The sequence below is a fragment of the Schistocerca americana genome, chromosome 2, assembly GCF_021461395.2.
Source record: "Schistocerca americana isolate TAMUIC-IGC-003095 chromosome 2, iqSchAmer2.1, whole genome shotgun sequence".
NCBI classification, from domain to species: Eukaryota; Metazoa; Arthropoda; class Insecta; order Orthoptera; family Acrididae; genus Schistocerca; species Schistocerca americana.
This window is the reverse complement of record NC_060120.1, coordinates 737,831,497-737,854,036: the sequence shown is the minus strand read 5'-3', so window position 1 is coordinate 737,854,036 and position 22,540 is coordinate 737,831,497. Positions and strand designations below refer to the sequence as shown.

The following is a 22,540-nucleotide window of genomic DNA, read 5'->3' as shown; positions in this document are numbered from 1 at the left end:
GAATTAATGAAAGACTGTATTATATCATGATTTTTAATTTACTGTATCAGGTGCAATCTAAGCCACCATGATGAAATCATAATTTTAAATTTCAGTATGCACAGTTTTGGTACTTTTGTATTGTAATATGGTGCCCTTTAAACTCGAGTCCGTATGCTGTATTCACATATCACTGAGAACGTTTTGCAGACATTAATTTTATTGTTGTTCTTCAGTGGACAGCAAAACTATACCTATACTAAAAGTTCCGTGACTAAACAAAAGAGAGAAAACGGTCGCATACCTTTCACAACAAAAATTTGTCCATATCATTTTGAAACTGCAACTCGTGCCTGTATCTGCATATGTTTAAACAAAACTGTAGAAAAAAAAATCACTGGATGGACTGCAAATGATCCAAATTTGTCCCCAGAAGTTGCATGTGTAGCATTAAAGGCTTGGCCAGATAGAATGCAGCCTGATAGTGCAGCTCAGGTGAAGGGTACTTGTGGCATTAAGAAGGCTTGATCAGACAGAGCGTGGCCTGGCACTGCGGTGGATGTCCGTGGCATCCAGCAGCAAAGGATACCACATGGGCAAGAGTGGCTGATTTGCAGCAACTGCTGTTGCTGTGTCAACTGTCACCCTGTAAAAATGATCAAAACTTCATTAACAGCTTGCACGTACAGTGCAATTGTCGTAGTGTTAGAGAACATAGCAGTCAAATCCGCCAGCAGGTGCAGACAGCTGTAGTGGTGAATGTGTATTCTGAGACAACTTGGCACTGGCAGGGTGCCAAGCCAATGACTGCCGCATCAAAGGCGCTTTCTACATGACAGGCATGATGTAATAATAAGCATTTCAGCAATGTGATCTAGTCACTGTGGCTCAAGACCACAGGCCGCATTCTATTTGGCTAGGCCTTATGGGAGAAGTACAGAACGTGTGCAGAAGGCTACCTCTTCTCACCTCTAGAAAACTGAAGTACCTGCGTACAAACTATGACGCAACATCTGCAGGTACAATTAACCACAAAGATTTTGTTCTTGCTTAGGAAAAGAATATTCATCACTAAACAGCTTGTGAGTATAAATATCGGTTACTTACATTGTGTATAGAAGATCATTTTCGAAGATACTGTCTGAGGGGTATAAAAGCTTATTTATGAAATTATCAGCTTCAGAAACTATTCATAACCAAAATCACATTTATAGAATTATGAATTTCATTTATGACACAAGACTATAGTTTCACATGTAAATATATTTGCATACAAAAGCTTTAAATTGTTTATAAAATTAAATTTTAAATAATGTTTAAAGGATTCTCCAATTTAGTATAATAAATGGAAGCCTGTGAAGTTCGATGTAAACAGAGGATTAATCTAAAAGTTTTCCGTAGGCAAGTATCAGAAAATACTTGATAATATTTTTAACTTAATGTTACAATTTTTCAGATTGTATAGTAGACTGTGATAAAGTTTCATATTTTTATAAAAACATTTGTTGAAGTGTCACAGTTGTGAAAAAAGGAAAACACTGACTATATCATGTCTATTGCGCACAATTCAAAAATACTGTTACACACTGAAGTGTATAATGTAAGCAATGCTCACTACATTTCAAGTAGTGAAAATTTACATACAAAGCAATTTTTACTTTTTACAGTCATTAACAGAATGATATGGTGTATGGAGCATACATCTATGCTTGTACATATAAATAATACTGCTAAAGAATACCTGCTCCAGTTTGTACTTTGCAGTCAGCTGTGCAGGTTTGCATGATACATATTTCTATCAGTGATCAAAGTTAATAACACATAAAAGCAAAATGTGATGTAAGCAATTACAAGCACAAACTGGTGCAGTTGGGTAGAGCCCATGACCTGTCAGAGCTTACAATCCAAAACTTGTCAGTACTTAAGACTTATGGATATATTTCTACGATTGCACTAAAAAAAATTGTTTCTTGTTGTTCCCAGGTATGTTCACAAACATATGTCTTTTGTTATAGAAAATATGAATATTCATTTGTTAGCACATCTGAAAACAACAAAAACCTAATGGCAATCATTTCCATACAGTCTTTAAATAGCCTAATTCAATACACAATGTACATAATAAGAGTAAAGACGGCTTTACTCAATAGTACAACTTACCTAGAGACCATTCTACACAAACACTGAATTCACAAAACAGCTAAATTTTCAGACAAGTATCAACATTAATGGAAGCAAAATCACAGACAATCGTTCAGCTTGACTGAACATAGAGGGTGTAGGGTGGGGAATATCCTACTTTTCACATTATAACATGCACGCGGTTTCAAAACAGTCCAGTGGAATAAAAAAAACTATGCAGCGAAATGGTTCAACCAAGTATTATACATTGCACAAATAATTGCATGACATTGAGCAAAATTGGACACGATTTTGGATGGATTGAAAACATCTTCAGCTAACGAAATAGTTGAAATTATAATACATTATTGCACATTATTCCATTTGCAATGTAATACATTGAAAAAAGCAATTTCATAAATAGTGTCCCTGTCTTCTTTTATCATCTGCCTTCATTCACACTGGTAACTTCCATCATCCAGACCAAAGTCCTCTTCATCAAACAGCACCTCATCCAACACTGAAAAAGAAACAAAGTTTTTTTAGAACACTATTTTTTTAAAGCAGCACGTTCACAGAAAATCTTAAATTAACTTTAAATATGCCTCATTCACAGAAAATGTGTGTACACATGAAAGGTAATGATGTATGGTGGCTCCCCTCCTTTCCTTGCTGCTTCCTTTCTATCCTAACCATCCTGCTTGCACAGTTACCAGTTCCGTCCTTTATCCACCTCTAAGAGCAATCACTGTATTACTATCCCCATCTGTGTGCAACTTCTTGTGATCTCTTTCTTTGACCTTTCTGTTCATCCATAACATTCACACTGCAAATTGAGAAAATTTTATGTGTCTTCTATACACAATGGGCCTCTCTCTCTTGTAGCACTATTAACAAGAAAAATGTTATGTGGTTTATGATTTGTGTCAAACGCTGACTGAAAGGAAAGTGGTATTTCAGTATATCTTCATGTAACAGAAGCTGAAATAGTATCCACTTAGACTAATGATGTGATGACTACAGTAGATCAAGAACTTAAACACTGCCCATTTTCATACAAAATAGTTAATAGCAGCATTGTGGCTGCTACTGTGTTTTACTGTTTGATCACAGAGATTACCAAATGTATCATATTTCTGATATCTTTCAAATTCTGGTACTTCAGAACTAAGATGCCAAAAGCAAAAAAGTGCACAGATAAAATAATTACAGTTAATCAGGTGGTTCCTTCTTCCATTATAACCAAAATCAATATGGCATACATATCACATGGATATAGAATATGCAACTCTTACATAAGTACACTTAACAACTTATTCAAAAATAAAAATATCAATTAGAAGTTCGTTTGAAGCAGCATATAGAAAATATTGTTGTGTCCTTAGCTCGCTATGCACTAGGAATGCTACTTATTTCGAAACTGGAGAATTATCCCTTAGAAGGAATGATCTCACGAAAACTGTTCTTAAGTTTTATTTTACTGAGCATACAATTGGCAGCTCTGTTCCACAAATCCTTCAAGAAGGAAAGGCATTGTGTACTGCAACACCAAATTTTGCAAATGAAGCTTTACTATCTAATGGCAGATAGTTGCAAATATGTTAATAAACTGGTCCATTTACCTTAAAATTTGATAATGACAAAAACTGAGAAGTTTGGATGAGAACTGCAAAATTTGCTTCTTCCAAAAATGTTGAACATATTGCTTTAGTTTATAATTTTCTCTGTGTATTACATTATTAATGGTGTTATACCTAAAGTTGAATGGAACTTAATATACAATGTTTCTTCAAAATTTTGAGAATCGACTTACACAGTCATCTCATTTTATTAGCTGACTCTAGTCTGCCAGAACTGATTATAACACCTAGATCAATGGCTATACTGTCACATTATTTAAAAAACACAGATCATTTGGGTATTGTAGTGGGTGTACTGTTACAGAAGCTCTTAGAATCCATTTGAATAGCAAAAGATTGAGTTTTCACTTCCATGCCAGTTCCTTATGGGGTTGACAACACAGCCGTAGTGTTTCTAGGCTATCCAGTTAAGGGCAATCTTTGTCTTATTTTGAGACCTCACATGTATTTGGTGACTTTTGCTGGGTTATATTTGCCTCCCCCCCCCCCCCCCCCAACCATCAACCCAATACCTCAACCAAACTCTTTTCAGCAGGTAATCACTGCTCCACCTTCATACATGCCAACATATTTAACATTTCTCTTTCACCCTATCTATGGTGTTGACAATCTTCATTTTTTCCCTCTTGGTCAGAGTAACTCCCATCAAAAAGTTTAATATTCTCATCTCAGTCACATGTCACTCTTTCTCATCATTATTCTTCACTGCCCAGTCTTCCACACCATGGGTCATACATAATTAGAGCACATGTTCATAAATTTTTCAATATTGACATCTCTCCAAACTGCCCGAGCTTTACTACTTCTTCAGAGTAGCCACTTCATCCTAAACTGAAAAATTTCATTTGATTAAGAATTTCTTCATAAGTGATACTTGTTCCATCTCCTTAGATCTCACATCCCAGATATTCTTTCATGGCTGTATTATCATTGAGTCCTTGTGCTTCCAAGAGTCTCAATCCACTTACTTCGCTTTTCTGTACATTGTGTCTAATATTTCCATTCAGCACAATATCATCTCGAAACAGCTGGGTCAATGAGATTTTCACTCTGCAACAGAGTGTGCGTTGATACGAAACTTGCTGGCAGATTAAAACTATGTGCCGGACCGAGACTCGAACTCGGGACCTTTGCCTTTCACGGGCAAGTGCTCTACCGACTGAGCTACCCAAGCACGACTCACGCCCCGTCCTCACAGCTTTACTTCTGTCAGTACCTCGTCTCCTGCCTTCCAAACTTTACAGAAGCTCTCCCAAAAGAAAGGATATTGCAGAGACATGGCTTATCCACAGCCTGGGGGATGTTTCCAGAATGAGATTTTCACTCTGCAGCGGAGTGTGTGCTGATATGAAACTTCCTGGCAGATTAAAACTGCGTGGCGGACTGAGACCCGAACTCGGGACCTTTGCCTTTCGCAGGCAAGTGCTCTACCGACTGAGCTACCCAAGCACGACTCACGCCCCGTCCTCACAGCTTTACTTCTGCCAGTACCTCGTCTCCTACCTTCCAAACTTTACAGAAGCTCTCCTGCGAACCCTGCAGAACTAGCACTCCTGAAAGAAAGGACATTGCGGAGACATGGCTTAGCCACAGCCTGGGGGATGTTTCCAGAATGAGATTTTTACTCTGCAGCGGAGTGTGTGCTGATATGAAACTTCCTGGCAGATTAAAACTGCATGCCGGACCGAGACTCGAAATCGGGACCTTTGCCTTTCGCGGGCAAGTGCTCTACCGACTGAGCTACCCAAGCATGACTCACGCCCCGTCCTCACAGCTTTACTTCTGCCAGTACCTCGTCTCCTACCATTTCTGCAGGGTTCGCAGGAGAGCTTCTGTAAAGTTTGGAAGGTAGGAGACGAGGGTACTGGCAGAAGTAAAGCTGTGAGGACGGGGAGTGAGTCGTGCTTGGGTAGCTCAGTCGGTAGAGCACTTGCCCGGGAAAGGCAAAGGTCCCGAGTTCGAGTCTCGGTCCGGCACACAGTTTTAATCTGCCAGGAGGTTTCAGCTGGGTCAATGTCGTAAGATTCAACCTAGACGACAACGGGTTAAGATCAACCTGCTCCTGTAGTACAGTATGCAGTGCACTAGTTTGTAAGACAGAGAGGTGAGCCAGTCCTGGATCGAATCTGGCAGCAGATTAATGACCACAAGCTGGTACACAGACAGCCCGAGAGTTGTTTTTAGACAGTTTCCCTTACTCATTTACGTAAATACTGGGATGATTCCCAAATTCCTCCTCCAAGAATACAATACAAAAAGAGTTAAAATATGAACATACACAGAATAAAGTTCACATGATTCACAGAGAGAAAGTGCACAATATGTTCCTCCCTTAGGTTACCTCGATTATTGTGGCATCAAGAGGTGCACATGGCCACACATTTAGGTAATAAAATGTAAAAAATGCCGAATCCTGAAATTGCAGACCCCATACTAAATGAAATACATGCTGGTTAAGATCATTTTTCTCCTATTTACATCCACAAAGGTCTGCCATTTCCTGTTCATAGACAGTCCACACTTCCCAATTTCTGTTGGCATAATTGTGACAATCAGTTCATTTTCCTTCTGAAGCCAAGAGACTCCATCCTTTACCATATGCAAAGAGTGACATGTATGAAATATAAAAAAAAACCATAATACTCAGTAATGATGGCATAATGTTGATGTTTTCAGTTTATGGTTCCCTTCATGCAGTCACTCCTACATTACAGCAGGGTCAAAGTAAATCAAAAAATTAACTTCTACAAGAAGGGAATACAGGTTATTATGCCAATGACTTCATAGCATTTACATGTCTATGAATATGTTTAATATGTTATTACCATTAAGTGATGCTGGCTGCCATTTTGTGACAACATTTTTAGCAATGGAATGACTGCCATGTGGAAGATATGCTGATGGATTTGCATTACTAGTTTTTTGATCAAAGCTCAAACAAAATTAAAAGAATTATCAATGCAATTAAAACTCTGATTATGTTTCTATTTTAAAACGACCTAGGAAGCACCAAAGGAAAACTATCAAGTGATCATACTTTTCAGGAAAAGTTCCAAATTAAGTGTGATAGATTACTTTATTTTGATGGATCATAACTACTTAATATCAAAATAACAAGAATGAAAATAAAATATAACAAATAAAATAAGTTGATTCATTCTCAAGTTGAGTTGTCCGACTATGATGCAAGGGGTATACCCCCCCCCCCCCCCCCCCCCCAAAGACTAATCTTAAAATCACTTGAAAGACGAATAAAAAATATAATTTTGAATTATTTACTCAAAAGTAAAACATTTCCCAATAACAACTCTAGAAACTGATGTAGATGTACTTTACTCACATATGAATGAGGCAAAAATGACACAAAATCATTCCAGATTTTTTATATTACTTCACTACCGCATGTGTAACTGGTCTTTCTGTGCCTAGGTAACGATACAGGGTTCCCTCTTTGCAAAGAGTTTGCTCATATGACCACAGACTTCAATGTAACACAGGGCAAATGTGTTCCCTGCACCTAACAAAAGAGGTTGCAGAAGCAGGAGGTAGCATCTGAGGAAAAACTGTGATTGGTTAATGATTTATCTTGTGGAGTAACGTATCATTTTGGTAAAGTGATGTGTTACCCAACATAAACCTAATTGACAAATGTGCTGGCGAAGTTAAAAATATTGTTTCCTAGTTTTGTTATCGTTTGTACATGTAAACTAGTATGGATGGATCACGCACGTCTTCAAAGTGAGACAAAGATAGCAGCTTTACTAAGCTCTGCAATACCTGCTGACTTGGCAGTATTCCATGCTGCAGTTTCCCAGCTTTAATTACTGCCTTTTTGTAACAGAAGGAGCAATATTACTGTACTTCAGAGAAAGTGCTTTTTATTATTTAGTAGAAGGTAGAAGATATATCATAGTTCACAGATCCCAGTATGGAGCTGCAGCGGTGAAGAAGTCCTTGTTAATGCAAACTATATGTCTACTTGTGTCTGTATATGTGTGGATGGATATGTGTGTGTGTGTGTGTGTGTGTGTGTGTGTGTGTGTGTGTGTGTGTGTGCACGAGCGTGTACCCGTCCTTTTTTCCCCCTAAGGTAAGTCTTTCCGCTCCCGGGATTGGAATGACTCCTTACCCTCTCCCTTAAAACCCACATCCTTTCGTCTTTCCCTCTCCTTCCCTCTTTCCTGATGAGGCAACAGTTTGTTGCGAAAGCTTGAATTTTGTGTGTATGTTTGTGTGGCTTTCGACCTGCCAGCGCTTTCGTTCGGTAAGTCACATCATCTTTGTTTTTTGATAAAACTATATGGTTTGTTTGACTATTATTTCAAGATGCAGGTGTTCACAACTTAAAGAATAATAGTGCTAGTAATCTGAAAATAATCATTTCTCATACAAAACAAACTATAATGAGTAATACTTCAATATGGCAAAGAACCCAGAGTAAATTCTGTGCTGAGAATCAATTAAAAATCGATGGAACATACTTAATACAAACAACAGAAACTTCAGGTAGGAATATCAACAATGTAGGAAAAGACAGACTGCTACTTACCATAAAGATGACACATTAAGTTGCAGACAGGAACAATTAAAAGACACTCGCACAAAGCTTTCGGACACAACCTTCATCAGCAAAAGAGACACACACACCATTCACACACACGAGCAAGCACACCTCATGCACACAAGACTGACTCTGAGAGCTCAGGCCAGAATGCAACAAGCCAGGTGGGATGGGAGCACCAATCTGAAGGGGGACAAGAAAGGGGAAGGGATAGTGATGTACATGTGGGGAGAGATAGAAACATGGTCTGATGTAGAGTGCAGGGACTAAAATGCTAACACTTAAATACAAACCAAGAAGAAATTACCAATTTTTGACTGAATCATTTTCAACAAATATTGCTGTAGCTCTTAGCAATGTGGTCAACAGTGGAAATATTACAATGAAGTGCACAAGTAATTACAAGCAGTATAGATTAGAAGCTTAAGAAGAAATAATTTGTTGCTTAATAATGATCAAACTGATGCACAACGCTTGTGTCACTGAAAAACTTAGTACATCGAAGAGTCAAATGATCATTGACTGCGGTTTCAAAGGGCTTCTACTGTTTCATCTGGTCTGTAGCTACAACGTGACAACTACCAGAACCAGCATCAGATCCTCATCTACCAAAGGGAGCACAGTTTTGCTGGGTTGCAGTGACATGGTTTCAGTAACATCATGACGCGGTGAATTACTTAAGTATGGTGAGCAGTGTTAAATCCCAGTTAAATACAATAATAATAATTATCATCATCCTTTTTGTATGTGAATTATTATTATCTTCTTTCCTTTCTCAGACGTTATGTCTGGTTAAAAATGGAAAGTGACACAGACCTTGATCAAGCGTGACTTCCTTTGAACTGTACGGTATGTGTTACATTGCATTTAGGAACTTTCGGGTAACTGAACATGTATCAATAATTACAGATTTCTGTAGTTGTATATATACATTTGGATGTAACTGTATTGCGTTGATGTACTGGTGGATATTGTGTGGTATGACTCCTGTAGTTGATAGTATAATTGGTATAATGTCAACTTTATCCTGAAGCCACATGTCCTTGACTTCCTCAGCCAGTTGGATGTATTTTTCAATTTTTTCTCCTGTTTTCTTCTGTATATTTGTTGTATTGGGTATGGACATTTCGATTAGTTGTGTTAATTTCTTCTTTTTATTAGTGAGTATGATGTCAGGTTTGTTATGTGGTGGTGTTTTATCTGTTATAATGGTTCTTTTCCAGTATAATTTGTATTCATCATTCTCCAGTACATTTTGTGGTGCATACTTGTATGTGGGAACGTGTTGTTTTATTAGTTTATGTTGTATGGCAAGTTGTTGATGTATTATTTTTGCTACATTGTCATGTCTTCTGGGGTATTCTGTATTTGCTAGTATTGTACATCCGTTGTGGTGTGATCTACTGTTTCTATTTGTTGTTTGCAAACTCTGCATTTATCTGTTGTGGTATTGGGATCTTTAATAATATGCTTGCTGTAATATCTGGTGTTTATTGTTTGATCCTGTACTGCAATCATGAATCCTTCCGTCTCACTGTATATATTGCCTTTTCTTAGCCATGTGTTGGATGCGTCTTGATCAATGTGTGGCTGTGTTAGATGATACGGGGGCTTGCCATGTAGTGTTTTCTTTTTCCAATTTACTTTCTTCGTATCTGTTGATGTTATGTGATCTAAAGGGTTGTAGAAGTGGTTATGAAATTGCAATGGTGTAGCCGATGTATTTATATGAGTGATTGCTTTGTGTATTTTGCTAGTTTATGCTCGCTCTATAAAGATTTTTCTTAAATTGTCTACCTGTCCATAATGTAGGTTTTTTATGTCGATAAATCCCCTTCCTCCTTCCTTTCTGCTTAATGTGAATCTTTCTGTTGCTGAATGTATGTGATGTATTCTATATTTGTGGCATTGTGATCATGTAAGTGTATTGAGTGTTTCTAGGTCTGCGTTACTCCATTTCACTAATCCAAATGAGTAGGTCAATATTGGTATAGCATAAGTATTTATAGCTTTTGTCTTGTTTCTTGCTGTCAATTCTGTTTTCAGTATTTTTGTTAGTCTTCATCTATATTTTTCTTTTAGTTCTTCTTTAATATTTGTATTATCTATTCCTATTTTTTGTCTGTATCCTAGATATTTATAGGCATCTTTTTTTTTCCATCGCTTCTATGCAGTCGCTGCGGTTATCCAATATGTAATAATCTTGTTTAGTGTGTTTTCCCTTGACTATGCTATTTTTCTTACATTTGTCTGTTCCAAAAGCCATATTTATATCATTGCTGAATACTTTTGTTATCTTTAGTAATTGGTTGAGTTGTTGATTTGTTGCTGCCAGTAGTTTTAGATCATCCATGTATAGCAGATGTGTGATTTTGTATTGGTATGTTCCAGTAATATTATAACCATAATTTGTATTATTTAGCATGTTGGATAGTGGGTTCAGAGCAAGGCAGAACCAGAAAGGACTTAATGAGTCTCGTTGGTATATTCCACGCTTAATCTGTATTGGCTGTGATGTGATATTATTTGAATTTGTTTGGATACTAAGTGTGGTTTTCCAATTTTTCATTACTATGTTTAGGAACTGTATCAATTTAGTGTCTACTTTGTATATTTCCAATATTTGTAGTAACCATGAGTGGGGTACATTATCAAAAGCTTTTTGGTAATCAATGTATGCGTAGTGTAGCGACCTTTGTTTAGTTTTAGCTTGATATGTCACCTCTGCATCTATTATCAGTTGCTCTTTACATCCTCATGCTCCTTTGCAGCAGCTTTTTTGTTCTTCATTTATAATTTTGTTCTGTGTTGTATGTGTCATTAATTTCTGTGTAATGACTGAAGTTAATATTTTGTATATTGTTGGCAGGCATGTTATGGGGCGATATTTTGGTGGGTTTGCTGTGTCTGCTTAATCTTTAGGTTTCAGATAAGTTATTCCATGTGTAAGTGTATCGGGGAATGTGTATGCGTCTGCAATGTAACTGTTAAATAATTTAGTTAGATGTGAATGTGTTGAGGTGAACTTCTTTAGCTAGAAATTTGCTATTTTATCTTTTCCAGGGGCTTTCCAATTGTGCGTAGAATTAATTGCTCGGGTGACTTCATGTTGCAAAATTATCACTTCAGGCATTTGTGGTATCATCTTGTATGTGTCTGTTTCTGCTTGTATCCACCGTGCATGTCTCTTATGTTGTACTGAGTTTGACCATATATTGCTCCAGAAGTGTTCCATGTCTGCTATGTTTGGTGGATTGTCTATTTTAATGTGTGTGTTATCTATTGTCTGGTAAAATTTCTCTTGGTTTGTGTTGAATGTTTGGTTTTGTTTCCTTCCATTTTCACTTTTTTTGTATCTTCTAAGTCGTTTGGCCAATGCTTGTAATTTCTGCTTCTTTTCATCTAATTGCTCTATCGCTTCTTGTTGTGAGATTTTACCTAACCTTTTTCGTTTTTTGTCTGATATTTCATTTCTTATAAATTGTGTTAGCTGTCCGACGTCTTTTCTCAGTTTTTTTATTCTGATCTGTAGCCTGTGTTGCCATGCTGGCTTTGTGGGTTTCTTCTGTGTGTTGGTTGGTTCTGATCTCTGCCTAGTACGTATATTTAGTGTAGTGAGTGCTCCTATATAAACCAGTAGTTGTAACTCTTCCATAGTTGTATTTTCATTTATTTTGTTGTGTATGATTGTGTTGATAGTTGTTATTGTTGTTTTGAATTGTGGGTTATTTGGTGGTCTATGCAAGAATGGTCTTATGTCTGTATTTGTGTCTTTGTATTCTATACATGTCAGCTGAAATTTTTCTTCTATATCTAACATGTGTGTCACTTTGTGTTCTATTTGTGCTTGTTCTGGTGGCTGTCTTAAGATTTTGTTTTCCTCTGATTGTTTAATTGATGGTGTTGTTCTTTGTTTGTTTGCTCTGGGATGTTTGAGCCCATTACTGTATTTTCTTCTTCTTCTGATTGCACATTAGTTTGTTCCAGTATTTGTTGTACTACTTGTTTGATGTTTTCTAATTCTGACTGGGGTATCCTGTTATTTTTTATTATTACACGGATCTGATCAGCTAGTCGTCGTTCTGTTAAAAATTTTAATTCTGGGTATCTGGTAATAAATGTTGTGTATACTTGTGATCTGTATCCAGTTGTGTTGGTTCCTAAGTTTGTTGCTTGGTTATTATTATTATTATCATTATTATCAACTTCATTGTGTGTGGCAGTAGCTCAAGCACATTTGTGCGGAAGAAATTTTCTTTTTGCAACAAATTTGTGTGCACACTGTGACAGTTGGCAGCAATAGAACATTAGTTGCAAACTTGTTATTGGTTTTCCTGTATGCCAATGCACTTAGATTTGAAATGGCTGTGGTCGAGACAAAAGAAAAAACAATTGCTGACTTTAATAATAGACTAAAAATCAACTATGCTGATTTAAAAGATAAAATAGATAAGAAAGTCCTGAAGTCTGAAGATCATATTCCAGATTCACAAAGGGAAAACCTAGAAATAAATAATCAAATGGTAGCTGAATTAGAACTTACTGTCATAAAGTTAACAAAGGAATTACATTTTGGCATATCTATAAGAGCTGATTTTATGGTAAATCCATTAATTTTAAGTTTTGTTGAGTTTCATGTTGCATCAAAACAAACCTCAGACAAGTGTCAGTCTAAGCATGAGGTCTGAGGTGTATTGGAATGAAATACTGTTGGCATCAAAGTTTCATTGTTATATCGTTCTTAGTTATTGATCAGTGTTGTATTGAGTAGAACATTGTATTGCACAGTTTGCAAATTTCGAGATGGTACAGTTAGAGGCGCCACCGCCTGAATTAAATTTTGTGTGAAACTCAAGAAAACCTTTATAGACACACCAAATTCTGCAGGAAGCCTACTGTGATGAGTGCTTAAGCTGTACTTGGTGTTATGAATGGTTTACATGTTTTAAAAATGGCAGGGCGGAAGTTAAAGACGACCCTCACTCAGGACGCCATCCTGTGCATACCGATGATACTAATGTCAGAAACATCAACAAAATTGTGCATACCAATCGAAGACTGTCTGTCTGAGAGGTAGCAGAAGAAGTAACATTTCAGCTGGATCATGTCATGAAATCCTGACACAGTATTTTGGAATGCATCGTGTTGCCACCAAGTTCGTCCCACAGCTCATGAGTCAAGACTCAAAAGACCTTCGCCTTGCAATCTGTGAAGAGCTTTTAGACTATGCAAATTTGAACGAGATGTTCCTTAAGAGAATCATAACTGGTGATGAGATATGGGTCTATGGTTATGATGTTGAGAACAAGGTATAATCTTCACAATGGGTAGGGGAAGATTCTCTAAGACCAAAAACAAGCTCATCAGGTCAGGTCAAATGTCAAAGCAATGCAGACAGTTTTCTTTGACTTTGAAGTATTAGTTCATCATGAATTCGTGCCACAGGGGCAAATTGTTAATCGATGGTACTATTGGGATGTATTGCGATGCCTGTGAGAAAATTTGAGAAGGAAAGCGCCTGAAATGTGGCGAGACAATTCATGGCTCTTGCATCATGATAATGCACTTGCACAATTATCCCTGTTGGTGACTGCCTGTATATATAATAGAGGGAAACATTCCACGTGGGAAAAATATATCTAAAAACAAAGATGATGTGACTTACCAAACGAAAGTGCTGGCAGGTCGATAGACACACAAACAAACACAAACACAAAATTCAAGCTTTCGCAACCAACGGTTGCTTCGTCAGGAAAGAGGGAGGGAGAGGGAAAGACGAAAGGATGTGGGTTTTAAGGGAGAGGGTAAGGAGTCATTCCAATCCCGGGAGCGGAAAGACTTACCTTAGGGGGAAAAAAGGACAGGTATACACTCGCGCACACACACACATATCCATCCGCACACATATATATATATATATATGTAACAAAGATGATGAGACTTACCAAACAAAAGCGCTGGCAGGTCGATAGACACACAAACACACACACAAAATTCTAGCTTTCGCAACCAACGGCTGCTTCGTCAGGAAAGAGGGAAGGAGAGGGAAAGACATTTTTCCCACATGGAATGTTTCTCTCTATTATTTTTATATATATATTTTCCAGTCTTGGCCCCTGCAGATTTTTTTTTATTTATTTCCAAAATTGAAATCCTCATTGAAATGACGAAGATTTGTAACAACAGATGAAATAAAATAAAATTCATAGACGGCGCTTCACACAATCCACCAAGAGGCGTACCAAGACTGCTTTCAGAAGTGTTTTGCCTTTGGGAGCTGTGTGTCAATTGTGGAGGAGAGTATTTTGAAAGAGACCATGCACAATAAGTAAAAGGTAAGCATAGAAAGGACAAAGTTCCAGAATTTTTTGAACAGACCTTATATTTCAATAAAGGATACAGATTTAAGTAAGTTTGATGTTTCTTGTCCCAATTCATCAACTTCAGAGGAGAGTAGTGTGATTTACTTGAACCAAAATGTCAAACACTTGTTAACTATTAACATGCCTCCTTCACCATATGTGGTAACTTAAACTATTTGGCTTGCATTTAAACTGCTCAGTTTCAAGATGAACTGTGTAGACTTCAGATGTCAACTAGCTTCTGGTGTTAATTTACGTGATGTACATGGTATTTTCATGAGATTAAGTGTAAATGATGTGTAGTTAACGTTTAGTTAAGTGGTTACTTATGAAGAAGACCGTGTGAGGTTTGACTATAAATTTAGAGTTGAACTTTGAGGATTGTCAAATAATGACTTTAAATACGTATTTTTTTAAAAAAAGGGAGAGAACGAAAAGGTGGTTTGAAGCAGAAGGCAGATACCCTCATGACTAAATTAAGCAAAGTGAAATACATGGATTGAATGATCTACCCAAAGATATGCATTGGGGTACACTTTTCAGCACCACAGGATGAGGAGGTTGTAATTAAGTGCTATATTACTTCCTTTTTGATTTCTGTATAATGGTTTCTCATTCTCCCACTATTCTATCTTCTCTAAATTATAGCTTATTTCCCTATCCTGTCTATAATGACAAAATAACTGGAAGTTAGTGAGCGCTTCGCTAACAGCACAGGCGTTGTGTTCTCTCACGCAGGCAGTCTTAGCAAATTACGAATACCCATGTATCATCAATGAAAATCACACCTGTGTAGGTCAATGAGAAATATAGAATGTTGGGGTATTTTTCTCAAACAGAGTTGTTTTGCTGAAAAGTCTTAGCACTGTACAGGCTTCAGAATAAATAAGCAGTTATAAATAAAATATTAATTGCTTGTTGGTACATATCTACATTGTAACTGAAGATAAGGTTATACCAATGAATTTTTACCACAAATGAAGAAATTATATGTATCAAAGCATGTGGAATAAGGCCCACGTATTTTGCTTTAATAGTTGTAATTCCCTTGCAACCACAGTAGAGAAAATTTTGAAAGAAACTTGACTGCACAATGACTTTACCTTTGTGGAGTAAAGGAATAATACAAAAAATACGTATGTAAATACGGAACCATATAATACCTTAAGATGAACTCAACTATGTAACACTTAAGGGTAATAATTTTCTCTGTAAAATCGCACTGACTACACTTAAGTAGCTATACAATAAGGATAGAAATTTCACTTAAAACTGAGAGACTGCTCTTTTCTAGCGGAAATCTTGATAATTAATCCTAGCATAAACTGTTGGCATAATGTTTACATTTCCAATGAGTATTTGAATGAAAAGATTGTACAATTGCGTCATTAAAACCAGAGAAAAGATGATTATAAAAAACGCAACTAATTTAACTATGTATGCAGGATTTTAGCATTAGCACATCGAAGAAGGAAGAAGCAGGATAGCTGAAAGGTACCCTTATATAGCAGCTGGCTGATGAGCTAACATCCAGATGAGATTCACATAGAGTAATTAACAGCGGTAGCAGCACAATATGCCGGCAAGAAGCATAAATACACTTTGGTTACAGTGATTGGAAAACAGAGAAGTCAAGAATTAGATATGCAGCCTTAATAAAGTAGGAATAAGTTAATTCTAAATATAGGAGTGAAGAGGAGAGTTTTATAATGGAAGTTGGATACTGTAGCCTGTTATATGTAATAATGTTATGAATAGCATAGGTTTACTAAGGGAAGAGAATCTACACCTAAATGAGGGAGAATATAGGAACACTATCACTGTAAAACTTGGATGGTTGTTAGAAAGTTGCCTTCTGAGGAAAGAGATCTGCTTGACAGTTTCTACAGAAGTAGAATGCTGTTGGTTTTTATGCTTACTCAAAATTTGCAAAATAGAGGAACCACCTGAGATGTAATGGGCCAGTAAATATTTTTGATTAATGAATCAATAATAAGAAAGCAGTTATCTTAGTTTTGTGTGTTGTTCCTAATACGAGTGAAGGAATATTGTATGCAGTGCAATAAAAGGTTACCATTTGCCCTAAAGTGTAACTCACCTTGCTTATGGCAGCAACAAAATGAATAAGTATGTGCTGTAATCATTATGGCAGGATATTTTGCAAGTATACCATACTACCATGAATAAAAAAATACCAGTTCGGGTAAGCTACTACGAACAGCATAATGAACCCATTATTGTAGGTGGTGGTGGTTAGTGTTTAACGTCCCGTCGACAACGAGGTCATTACAGATGGAGCGCAAGCTCGGGTTAGGGAAGGATTGGGAAGGAAATCGGCCATGCCCTTTCAAAGGAACCATCCCGGCATTTGCCTGAAACGATTTAGGGAAATCACGGAAAACCTAAATCAGGATGGCCGGAGACGGGATTGAACCGTCGTCCTCCCGAATGCGAGTCCAGTGTGCTAACCACTGCGCCACCTCGCTCGGTCCCATTATTATAGCCAAGATAGACACAAAGTCCATGCCTACCACGGAAGTACATGCCAACTAGCTCCACAGATGAAGAGATTGATGAAATGTACAATGAGATAAAAGAAATTATTCAGATAATGAAGGGCGATGAAAATTTAATAGTCACGGGGGACTGGAATTCAGTAATAGCAAAAAAAGAAGAGAAGGAAAAGTAGTAGGTGAATAAGGAATGGGGGTAAGAAATGAAAGAGGAAGCTGCCTGGTAGAATTTTGCACAGAGCATAACTTAATCATAGTTAACACTTGGTTCAAGAATCATGCAAGAAGGTTGTATACATGGAAGTGGCCTGGAACCACTGGAAGGTTTCAGGTAGATTATATAATTATAAGACAGAGATTTAGGAACCAGGTTTTAAATTGTAAGACATTTCCAGGGGCAGATGTGGACTCTGACCACAATCTATTGGCTATGAACTGTAGATTAAAACTGAAGAAACTGCAAAAAGGTGGGAATTTAAGGAGATGGGACCTGGATAAACTGAAAGAACCAGAGGTTATAGAGAGTTTCAGAGAGAGCATTCGGGAACGACTGGCAAGAATGGGGGAAGGAAATACAGTGGAGGAAGAATGGGTGGGTTTGAGAGATGAAATAGTGAAAGCAGCAGAGGATCAAGTAGGTAAAAGGGCGAGGGTTGGTAGAAATCCTTAGGTAACAGAAGAAATAATTGAATTTAATTGATGAAAGGAGAAAATATAAAAATGCAGTAAATGAAGCAGGCAAAAAGGAATACAAATGTCTCAAACATGAGATCGACAGGGAGTGCAAAATGGCTAAGCAGGGATAACTAGAGGACAAATGCAAGGATGTAAAGGCATATATCACTAGGGGTAAGATAGATACTGCCTACAGGAAAATTAGAGAGACCTTTCGAGAAAAGAGAACCACTTGTAGGAATATCAAGAGCTCAGACGGAAAACCAGTTCTAAGCAAAGAAGGGAAAGCAGAAAGGTGGAAGGAGTATATAGAGGGTCTATACAAAGGTGGTGTTCTTGAGGACAATATTATGGAACTGGAAGAGGATGTAGATGGAGATGAAATGGGAGATACGATACTGCGTGAAGAGTTTGACAGAGCACTGAAAGACCTAAGTCGAAACAAGGCCCCAGGAGTAGACAACATTCCATTAGAATTACTGATAGCCTTGGGAGAGCCAGCCATGACAAAAATCTACCATCTGGTGAGCAAGATGTATGAGACAGGCGAAATACCCTCAGACTTCAAGAAGAATATAGTAATTCCAGTCCCAAAGAAAGCATGTGTTGACAGGTGTGAAAATTACTGAACTATCAGTTTAATAAATCATGGCTGCAAAACACTTTACAGACGAATGGAAAAACTGGTAGAAGCCGACCTTTGGGAAGATCAGTTTGGATTCCGTAGAAATATTGGAACACGTGAGGCAATACTGATCCTATGACTTATTTTAGAAGATAGATTAAGGAAAGGCAAACCTATGTTTCTAGCATTTGTAGATGTAAAGAAAGCTTTTGACAATGTTGACTGGAAAACTCTCTTTCAAATTCTGAAGGTGGCAGGGGTAAAATACAGAGAGCGAAAGGCTATTTACAATTTGTACAGAAATCAGATGCCAGGTATAAGACTCGAGAGGCATGAAAGGGAAGCAGTGGTTGGAAAGGGAGTGAGACAGGATTGTAGCCTCTCCCAGATGTTATTCAATCTGTATATTGAGCAAGCAGTGAAGAAAACAAAAGAAAAATTCCGAGTAGGTATTAAAATCCATGAAGAAGATATAAAAACTTTGAGGTTTGCAAATGACGTTGTAACGCTGTCACAGGCAGTAAAGGGCCTGGAACAGCAGTTGAATGGAATGGACAGTGTCTTGAAAGGAGGATATAAGATGAACATAAACAAAAGCAAAACAAGGATAATGAAATGTAGTCAAATTAAATCAGGTGATGCTGAGGGAATTAGATTAGGAGAAGAGACACTTAAAGTAGTAGATGAGTTTTGCTATTTGGGGAGCAAAATAACTGATGATGGTCAAAGTAGGGAGGATATAAACTGTAGACTGGCAATGGCAAGGGAAGCGTTTTTGAAAAAGAGAAATTTGTTAACATCAAGTATAGACTTAAGTGTCAGGAAGTCGTTTCTGAAAGTATTTGTACGGAGTATACCCATGTGTGGACGTGAAACATGGGCAATAAATAGTTTAGACAAGAAGAGAATAGAAGCTTTGAAAATGTGGTGCTACAGAAGAATGATGAAGATTATATGGATAGATCAGGTAACTAATGAGGAGGTATTGAATAGAACTGGGGAGAAGAGAAATTTGTGGCACAATTTGACTAGAAGAAGGGATCAGTTGGTAGGACATGTCTGAGGCATCAAGGGATCACCAATTTAGTATTGGAGGGAAGTGTGGAGGGTAAAAATTGTAGAGGGAGACCAAGAGATGAAACACTGAACAGATTCAGAAGGATGTAGGTTGCGGTAGGTACTGGGATATGAAGAAGCTTGCACAGAATAGAGTAGTATGGAGAGCTGCATTGAACCAGTCTCTGGACTGAAGACAACGACAACAACAACAACCACCATACTACACTGTGTAAGGGTTTTGTATATTTGATGAGGACTAATATGCTTTCTAATGGGTGGTAGTAAAAATGTTTGCATGAGTTTTGTACAAAGGAATTTGTCCTGTTTTGGATTCAGTGAATGCTGTGATTGGGTTTGTATGATTTTTGTAAGTATAGCTTAGTTCAAATTATTGCAAATAATCAAACTAATTCCTTAGCATTCGAAAGGATTCCAGATTAAGACAGAAGTTCAACTGAATAATATATCCTATTTGTAGCGTAATCCAACATGTATGGGTGAACTGAAAATACATAGGCAGCTTCTGGAGGAGTTGGACAGGGTGAAAATTCTTAAAAAGAAATGATTCTTACTGGATCTTCCTTGAAAACAGATAAGTGAAAAATGCTTATTCATAGTTAATTAGGAAGTTACTGAGTAATCTAGAGGAGTGAACTGGTTTGCCAGACTTCATTGTGATTAGTCCATATATGAACTAAAACAATGTTCAAAATGATTATGGACAAACCAAGTAAGGTATGCGACACATTTAATCAATTCAAAGTGGAGCTGTATTAGTTAGTACTTCATGGAGATGCTATGTGTGAATGTCTTCTACTAGCTCACATAATTTAAAAGTTGTATATAGTCAAGTCAGCTTAAGGTGATCCATGACAGCAGCACTGATGCCAGCTTTCAGATGCATAGCAGTAAAAGCTGCAAAAACAACAGTCATTTATAAACCCATGAAAACACTGTGGCATTGTTATATAGGAATTTACAAAATCATGTTACATGACTGTTTGAGATAGGCACACAAAGCAGGTGTGTCTAGCTCACTGCAACTGTCAGGAATCTTCTTATACTGCTCTACTATAGTTACTCTGCATTTCAGTTTGTTACCATAATAAGATTTCCTTCTAACTTCCTTCTAACTCATTCATTAAATACACAACTCTGCACAAAATGCTCTTTGGCAGCAACAATTATTCTGTCACTTCCCTAATTATTATCTGTGCATCCACTACAATTTTTCACAGTGTGCACTACAAATTAAATACCAGTATTCAAAATCTTAAACAAAAGTTGTATTTAACCATCATTCTGGGAGACAATAACATTATCTCCCAGAGTCAGTAAGTCATCATTGTACTGCCAAAGATAATCATAATAGCAGCTAAACACATATCACTATCAAGGGGGTACAATTTGCTCACTCCCTGAGTAATTGTTTCATTTCATATTTTGGATTCTTCATTCATGAACATCTTATTTATTATAGCAAAATACTAATGGATGCTCCAACATACCACAATTTTAGTGTAGCTGCTGGTGGATGCATTTAGTTGACGACTGTGCGTAAGAGTGTATATTTACACACACACACACACACACACACACACACACACACACACACACACACACAAACAAACAAACAAAACATGATAGCTCGACAGACAGTAAACTACATTGTTTGTTTCTTTGTGTGTGTGTGTGTGTGTGTGTGTGTGTGTGTGTGTGTGTGTGTGTATGTATGTGTGTTTGTTTTAAACTACTGTATCGGGGGAAATAGTCTTAACTTTGAGTTTACTTCTTTTGCAATAAGGTAAGACCAGATTAAAACATTTATTACATACAACTATCAATATTTGGACCCGGTGAAAAATCAGGAAGAACCTTTCATAAAAAATACTTTTAGTCTATAAAACCTGTGACTTTTTTTATATCACTTATGTACTGAAAGTTTCTAATGTCAAAAACATCTTTTTTAATTTATAAGAGCAATAGCAAACATGTTATCCAAAGTCTTGTTTCATCAGATTAGTATGCCAGTAAAATATAATACTTAGAAAAGTTCTTCAAAATGAGATATTGCCAGAATATATGTACTTTAAAATTGTCAACTCAATACTTCTATTATTTAGATAAAGCTATGCATCAACTACACCAAATTTTGTAATGTCGTAATTCTAATAATTCAGTAACTAACATCTGGCAAAGAGACCGAAGGCAAACTCAAATAATATAATTATTGGTATCAACAGAAAATGATCAAGCTTATCATCATACTTTCTTAAAAACTGAACTTACACATATTACAAAAACAACAAATGTTTTCAAGTAGTAAATGGTTTAACAATACCTTTAAAAACAGTTTCTACACACTTCAAAGTTTTAAGGGTTGCAGAGAGGTCTTTGGAAGGACTTCGATTCTGTGGAGAAGATAAGCCACCTGTGCTCTCTAATAAATCAATCACATCACCAAGTTTTTCAGATCGTTCACTGTCTTCTTCATACAAATACCTGTAACATATGTGATTGAAACAAAATTATCATCCCATATGTATATGTAGTCTATGAGCAAGATATGTTAAAAGAGACCGTTGTTAAATTAAAAAAGACTATTTGCACTGCAAAAAATTATTTACGCAAAAGCATTTATAAAAACACTATTCAACCCCAAACATTGTCTCATTTTACAGATGTTCATAAGACATAATGAACTAGGAAAACTCTTCTTGTAATCAGGCACTGTGTGTGTGTGTGTGTGTGTGTGTGTGTGTGTGTGTGTGTGTGTGTGTGTACTTCATAAGAAGGCCTTTTAGCCGAAAGCTTACTTGTTTAGCAGTCGTTTTTGGTGAGCCTGCTGCAACTCAATATATCCACTATACGATGAGTAGCAATATATTCTTTTTATAATATTGCCATCATTCCATGTTGGATTTTCCATTGTTTAAAGATTACAAACTGGTCTTTACAGCACAAACCAGCTCTTTACAACAAAAGAAAACCATCACATTCATCAT

At 36.9% G+C, this 22,540-nt stretch overlaps 1 protein-coding gene across 1 annotated transcript in view; it reads right to left on the bottom strand.

The window, feature by feature from the left end:
- Positions 1–1,164: 1,164 nt before the first annotated feature.
- The window catches only part of LOC124593259, a 108,965-nt gene continuing 87,589 nt past the window's right edge, over positions 1,165–22,540 (bottom strand). Inside the window, exons 13-14 of the mRNA XM_047131911.1 lie at positions 21,877–22,037; positions 1,165–2,620 (exon numbers count right to left, since the gene is read on the bottom strand). Of these exons, the coding sequence (XP_046987867.1) occupies positions 2,553–2,620; positions 21,877–22,037 (229 nt within the window). The 3' untranslated portion in view covers positions 1,165–2,552. The remainder of the gene's footprint in view (positions 2,621–21,876; positions 22,038–22,540) is intronic.